The sequence below is a fragment of the Pundamilia nyererei genome, unplaced genomic scaffold (assembly GCF_000239375.1).
Source record: "Pundamilia nyererei isolate P.nyererei 1_Seehausen unplaced genomic scaffold, PunNye1.0 scaffold00268, whole genome shotgun sequence".
Taxonomy (NCBI): Eukaryota; Metazoa; Chordata; class Actinopteri; order Cichliformes; family Cichlidae; genus Pundamilia; species Pundamilia nyererei.
Genome location: NW_005187669.1, coordinates 239,913 through 247,224, shown reverse-complemented (window position 1 = coordinate 247,224; position 7,312 = coordinate 239,913). Strand labels below are relative to the sequence as shown.

General features: G+C 49.1%; 1 protein-coding gene across 1 annotated transcript in view; it reads right to left on the bottom strand.

The window, feature by feature from the left end:
- Positions 1-5,236: 5,236 nt before the first annotated feature.
- Positions 5,237-7,312, bottom strand: part of atf6b (activating transcription factor 6 beta) — an 11,846-nt gene continuing 9,770 nt past the window's right edge. The window contains exons 13-15 of the mRNA XM_005750320.2: positions 7,147-7,246; positions 6,946-7,030; positions 5,237-6,655 (exon numbers count right to left, since the gene is read on the bottom strand). Of these exons, the coding sequence (XP_005750377.2) occupies positions 6,363-6,655; positions 6,946-7,030; positions 7,147-7,246 (478 nt within the window). The 3' untranslated portion in view covers positions 5,237-6,362. The remainder of the gene's footprint in view (positions 6,656-6,945; positions 7,031-7,146; positions 7,247-7,312) is intronic.

The window sequence follows — 7,312 nt, the reverse complement described above, 5'->3', positions numbered from 1 at the left end:
GTGGGCCCGGCTCCGGGCTAAACTCGACCCATCCCGCTACGATTCCGGTCTTTTCATCTGCTCGTATTAAACGCTCCAATCAGCAGCAGCGCCTCACGCATCGCCACCAGAATTGGGAGGACGTTTCCAGAGGACGAGCGTGCGGCTCTGCAGATTACCGTCAAATAAAATCCTCGTCTCCTTTTTTATTTTTCCACTGCAGCTCGAACTGCCAGAGCTGCTCCTTCCTCCTACTTCATCATCATCAGAAAACCAAACCACATCTGGATTTACGTCCACTGTGGGTGAAAATTAGATCGAGTTACGTCCACACTGATTAAACCGAGCGATCAAAACAACGACAGAGTTTCCAGCGCCGGCCCAGGCTTCAGATTACCCAGAAAACAACAACAGCTGGATGACTTCATAGTGTCGTCGCTGCTGGCAGGAAACAGAAGCTGTGAAATCATCGATGGCGTTTGCCCACATGGATGCACGCACGTGCCGGCGTGACCATCAGCTACAAACACCGAGGTCCACGCCGGCCGTAGTAACACCTGGACTCAAAGCTTTACAACACAAATGTTTGGAGCATCAGGTGATCGCAGAGAGAGAACAGGCACCTCTGTGGATCCACCGGGGTCAGCTGATAATTGAGCAGGTGTATTAGTGGGAGTGACACGTGATAACTTACTGGGGAACGGGGAGCACTGGTCCTGTCAAGGGGAAGGATGCTCGGGGTGAATCCGTCCAGGGTCTGAGAGTCCAGGGAGTCCAGGAGGGCAGGCTCGTGCAGAACTGAAGGTCAGGTTCAGACACGAGCCATGACGAGGGACGAAAAAGGCAACGAGGGACCAGGTGAGCGAAACAGGTAACATAGTGGATTCTGAGCCCAGGCCAAGGTAACCTGCAGACAACAAGGTCAGCACAGGAGAGGCAAGACATCGAGATAACGACACGGCGCACAAACGCTACCATCAGAAAGCAGCAGGCAGTCTGCTGAGGAGAGGCTGCTGCAGCTGCTCCTTAAATACTGGCTCTGATTGTGAGCTGATGGAGCACAGGTGTGCCCGGCCCCCCGACGGGAGGAGAGCCACGCCCACCTGGGAAACACTCAGAGATCCTAGTGGTTCTATAAAGGTTTAGGCAACAAAACACTTTGTGAGGTTCAGAGAAACACGATGACTGAACCATGACACGATGCAGGAAGCATCAAAAGACTTCCCACGTATCCTAAATCATTATTTATTGTTTTATGTGGACTGGTTGGTGTTTGGTCGATGCTGATGCTTCTGCACACTTCCAGGTCTGGTCTGGATTACTGTGCAGTTACGTTCAGCCTCCTGCAGACGGACTCTGATGATTTTGTTCTGCGAGGCAGGCAAAGAGAAAATACGACTTTCCTCTTTAAAGCCGCAGGACCAGATTAGCACCGATTTACACGCGTCAGCTGCCAGACACTCGCTGCCTTGTTTCCACTGCACTTCTCTTTCCTCCCCTCCTTTAAATCGCAGCCAGAGACCGTGAGCTCGGCTCGTCTTTGGCGTCTCTGGCAGGTGAGACACCTGCTGCGACGGGCAGAACGCCGGGCCTCGGGCCGTCAGCACCACGGGGTCGATGTCGTCTCGTGACGCCGTGTGCACGTCCTTGAGGTTTGCAGGAGTCCCTCATAAAACAAACTGCCGTGTGTTTTCATTCCCTCCTCGCTTCGTTCCTCTCGCTGACCTTCATATTATTGCTCGCTGGAAACACTCGCGATGGACTCGGAAACTCGGGACACCGAACTGTCGTCTTGCGTCTGGTAGCCTGATGAGTTTTTCATCTGAAGCCTCGGAGATGGACGAAGACGTCACTCGCGCCGACACTAAAACACGTCTGTCCTGGCGTCTCCGGCCTCGCTCTATAAAAGACTTTCACTCAGGACGAGACAAACTGTGCTCTGCGGTTTATACGAGCGACTGTTAAGCTGCTCCGTCTGAGGCCGGCAGCTATGATGGGATGTAGACCCGTGATCTCAGAGCGCAGACAAGGATCAGACTGAATGAAATCTGGTGCACAGAGTTTTACAAACAGCACTTTGAATGAGGAGGAAGGTCGGGGCTCATCTTCAAACCTTTCACAGTCTCAGTGTGTTTTTAGCCTTAATGATTTTTGCAGCCTGTTTCATGTCAGGACTGCTGCTCCTCCCGGTCTACGTTCACGCCAGCACGTCTCAGTTACAGACAAAAGCTTCTGTTTGAGGGTCGAGTCCAGAGCTGGCAGCCCGGGACGCTCTGCTGGAGGTGTAAACTGCTGCCTGACAGGTGTGGCCGCAGGTGTGTTCACAGCCTACCTGATGCGTATGCAGGCGCTTCCCTCTCAGACGTTTGGAGAAGAAAGCAGCTGTGCTGGTATAAAGAGTCGTACTTTGTGCCCGCGGCTCTGACAGTTGTTTATTTGCGTTGTGGACGTGGTGCTAAAGCTTCGGCTCTTCACAGAGCTCCGCCCCAAATGTCAGAAACAAAACTAAACAGCTGTTTAACAGCAGCGCGCACACAGAGCTCTGCGACATCACCAACAGCTTTCACTGAGCCTCAGTCCTGCAGAAACGTCTTTAAAATGTGGTTATAAACATGACTGGTGTTTGGTTCACGGCTGGATGCTTCCACGTGCTCGATTCTTTGCTTTTACGCTCGGTCACGTCCACTGACCGAGCGTGGCTCAGGATTGGATGATGTTTTGTGAAGACTTCCGTCTGGACGGCCGGCCCAAAGTCGACCTCACACAGCAGAGTTCCACCAAAACAGCTTCTCCTTCAGCTGTGTGCAACTACTGCGTCACACAACTGTCTCCCACACAAACACTGCTAACAAACAGGCGGCCGGCTGCTGACGTCACCCTGAGCCAGTAAATTCTCCTTTTACTCCTTTAATTGCTGTTTGTTTTTTAACAGGCTGGTAATTACGAGCATTATCTGTTTACAGCCAGTCAGGAAACGTCTTAAAGAATAAAGAATTAGTTTGTCCTGATTATCCTGTAACAGGGAGCCGTATATGCGAACACTGCATGTGGACGATTTTCCATTATAAACACAGCGTCTCACTGAACGAGCAAATAAACATCCACGCTGGGACTGCGTGCCAGATAAGCCTGAAGCATCAGCACGCTGAAGTGCTCAGCATCTATTCCACGGACCGTCATGAGGAAACACGCAGCTGTACAGTAAACCACAAACACGACCCAGGTATTAGATCTGAATTTAGAGGGAAGCTTAAAAATATTTTATCTTTATGTCTTCAGATTCTTCCATCCGTAGTTTTTCACATTAACGGACCATCAAACTGACACATTTTGAGTTTTGGTCTCTGAAACTGAGGCGAAACTAAACATCACAGCAGGTCACGTGACTGAGTGATGACCCCACGCTGCTGCAGTCTTTGTCTCCTATGACAGGTGACTTTAAGTGTTTGGTTGTTTTTGTAATCTAAGCAGGTGAGGCGGCCCCGCCTTTCACTACACGTGTATTCATGCCACACGTGGACAAAATCGTCTGTGGAGCATGTGGCCCTCGCCGGAAGAGCGAAGCCGCCCTCAAAAGGATAAAAAGTAAATCAAAGAGTGACGCTGGATCTCAGACCCGCGTCCGTGTGTTAGCGACAAGATCATCTCGTCTCTTCACTGAGCTTCTCGCTCTGTGACAGACTCCGCCTCCTCTCCACGGTGAGTAGCTGAGGGAGCGCCACCTCACTGCTCCGTGTCTGCGCTGTGACTCAGTCTGCTACAGGCAGGTCGTCTCTTCAGGTTGAGCTTCCTCACCTGCACAGGTAAAGCCTCCGTCAGTGTTCTTCTTTCATGAAGTGTCAGTCTGCAGCACTCTGGCGCCCTCTGCTGGATGGACAGACTTTTCTCCTGTCTGTTCCTCAACCTGCTTTCTTTTCTCCCTGACTTATGAAATTAAATGTGAACAATTAATTTTTTTTAAAAAATCCAGTGTGAGCAGTGAGAAAAATAAAAGTCCTCTTTGAGTCGGTGATGTGAAAGGTCAGTGAGTGAGGGGTCAGTGAGTCTTCCGGCTTCCTCGGAGCTCGCGGCTCTGAACCTTCAGCCGTCTGATTCTGATTCATTTCCTGCTAACATGAAGGCAGCGACCAATCAGCAGGAGCCTGTGAAATATTTACACATTCATGATTTTATTCCCTTTACATAAAAAAAGGACAGTTTACATTTTCATATGTGCAGCTTCAGCGAGCTCACAATCTGGTTTGTACAAGAACAGGCTGCAGAGCAGACGGTGGCTCTTAAAGCGGGTCAAAGGTCGGAGTTTTGAATAAAACTACGTCTGAACCACATTTAGAATTCAAACGTCATTCTTGTGATGAACAGACACAAACCAGAACATTTCCTGAGGATTCATCTAAATGCATGATGTCATAATGTCAGCTGATCAACAAGCACCCCAAAGGTTCAGTAACAGCTTTCAGTGCGTTTTCAGATTACAGAAACCAGGAAGTGAAACATGAGCCGACTGTGTGAAAGAACCAACGAGCAGCTGACAAATCTTGTTTTTCTGCTCCATCAGTGTTTTAAAACTCAAACCACCATTAAAAGGAAAAGTTTACCTTCATATCCTCCACGTTCCTCTCTGCACACATGAAGAGTAACATCAGTATAAAAGGAAAACACCATGAAGTGAAACGACATTAACACAGGAGGTTTTCCCACATGTTCACTGTAAGAAAGGCTGCAGATACTACATTTCCCATAATGCTGAGCAAATGTGACCCTGATGGGTGAAACTTGGGCGCTTTAAACTTTTTAAACGATTGAAAATTTTGTACATACTCAAAAACAAATCACACCGTCGGCTCAGCGGGGCGGAGCTATTCTGTACATTTGGGGGTTGCTTTCATCCGCCAGGTCTCTTGCCCCGCCCTCCGTGCTCGTGGTAAACACAAGCATATGTGCACTAATGGACAATCGTCCTATGATCCAGGAGCTCAAATGGAAAATTTCAGCTGTTTTTTTCTCCTTGTGGCTCTGGATGATGTCACAAAGAAAGCATCCCTAATATGGTCATCTCAGCCACAGAAGCCCCACCCAAAATTCAAAAGAAAGGTTAAAGGGGAGTGGCCAAAGCAGCTTTTTATTTTTCCACACAGAGGATAAACTGGCCCCGTATCAGATAAAGAAGGATTATTATGAACTGTGGATCATGTAAAGCTGCTCTGTTAGAGTCTAAACTTACAAAAAAAAAAAAAAAAAAAAAAAAAAAAAAAAAGACAGGAAGTGAGCAGAACAGGCCAAGATTTTTCACAATAAAACAAATTGTATGAAGTTTTCTACACGTTAATTCTGTACAATAATAAAGATCAAAAATCTGCATATATATCCATAAATATTTTAGATCAGGAGATAATCCCGAGTTCAGACGACCAGCACAGAGTCACGCCGGACCGTCCGACAAATACAAAATATTTTTCTTTGTTTTTTTACTTTTTGTTGTGAAAAAACAAAAATTAGAAAAAGTAAAAAGGTGACAAAATATCTACACTCATATTTACAACTATTAAATAACCGCTCCAAAACAAGCATAAAAAACAAAACGTTGATAAAGGCGACGGCTGACGCACGACGCAGAAACGATTTCACTGCTGTACCACAGAAAACCCAGAAGTACCAAACGAGCTGCTTTTGTTTCACTCTCAGTGGAATTTCATTGGTTTGGCTTTTTGCTGGCGATATTTTAGATGCCACACCTCGCGCCGTACGCACGCCGTCACATCTTTGCGGCTCCTGCTTCGTGCAGCAGCTGCCGGACTGACAGCTGAGAGGCTGCAGCTCCTCTGGGCTTCTGTATCTCAGAATTACGACTCACTAAAACGTGAAAAACACGCTGGCGCCGGTTAACGTCTCAGCGCTGTGCTCGGTGTCTCTGAAGGATGAACGTTACACTTGATCCTGTAAATGAGCTGAATTTATTCTTTAAAGTTTATTTCTGACGTTTACTCGGATCTTTCAGAGCATTAGAACAGACTTCCTGTTTGTACGTGAAAGAAGAAGCTCAGCTCGTCCTCTGTCTGAATTATGAGGTACAGAAGGCGGAGCTTAGGTGACAGATGTGTGGCTGTGGGCGCTTGATGGAGCAGCTTCTCCATGCTGCGTTCTCGCTGTTAAACATTAAAACGCAGCATGCACGCCGCTGTCGTTCTTACAAACATGCTGGCGTTTGTGGGACGTCCTCACGTTCAATTTGTTTTCTTGAATTTTCACCTTTTTGGAAACGGCAGGAAGCTCGACTCGTGTGCGGAGAGGAGCTTCCTGTTTGCTGGAGGAGGAACCGTTACCTGGTGCAGGGACAGTGAGGTTATACTTCAAGTCTTTCTCCAACCCTTAACCTCCGACCTTCAGACTCCTTCTGATTGGCTGATTAAGTATTCATCTGTCCGTCGGCGGGCGGGTAAAGGCTGCCTCTGAGAAGGAGAGGAAGAGGAGGGGTGGTGCTGGTGGCGTCCTCGGAGCGAGGTGTGGTTGCTGTGGTGATGGTTGGAGCTGCCGTGGGAGGAGGGGGGAGGCGGGGGTGGGTCTCGGAGCGAGGGGGGAACGGCGGACGACTTGATGGGGACGATCCGAGTGTCCATGACCTCGCAGTCGACCTGCATCATCATCTCGTAGCCCTGAGATGAGTTATAGAGGCTCTCTGAGGAAGAGGAGGGAGATGGAGGAAGAGCAGCTGGTTAATGATAATAACAGTAACCACCACCATCATCATCATCATCATCATCATCATCATCATCATCATCATCATCATCAGGACAGCTCGATCAATAAGGAGAAGAACAGCAGCTGAGCCAATGACAGCCTTTTATCTTCACCATGAGGGCGCGGCGCTCGCTGGGCCACCGTGACCGAGTCAGCTGTGCACGGCGGCGCTCGCCGAGTGATTCACAGCTGCACTGCAGCCTGTCGCGCCACAGCGTGCACACTCACCGTTTACAGACATGGCCGGCATCACCAGGGACATCTTGGGCCGGCTGGTTTTGTTGTGGCTGATGGCCGGAAGCAGGAGGTGATCCTGCAGGAAGACACGCCGTTTAACACGCACAGCTGTGAGAGCCTGCTGTCTGTGTGTGTGCGTGTGTGTGTGTGTGTGTGTGTGTGCGCGTGTGTGCGTGTGTGTGTGTGTCATACCCGTCTGAACGAGACCACGTAGAACGTGTCCTCTCTGCGGTCGATGGCGTCCAGGAAGTCGCTGTAGGTGACCTCAGGACCAGGAAGCACCTGCAGCTGACTGCAGCAGGGAGAGACTCATCAGGCTGGACAGTAACCAACATTAATGCAACAACACAGCAAAAAT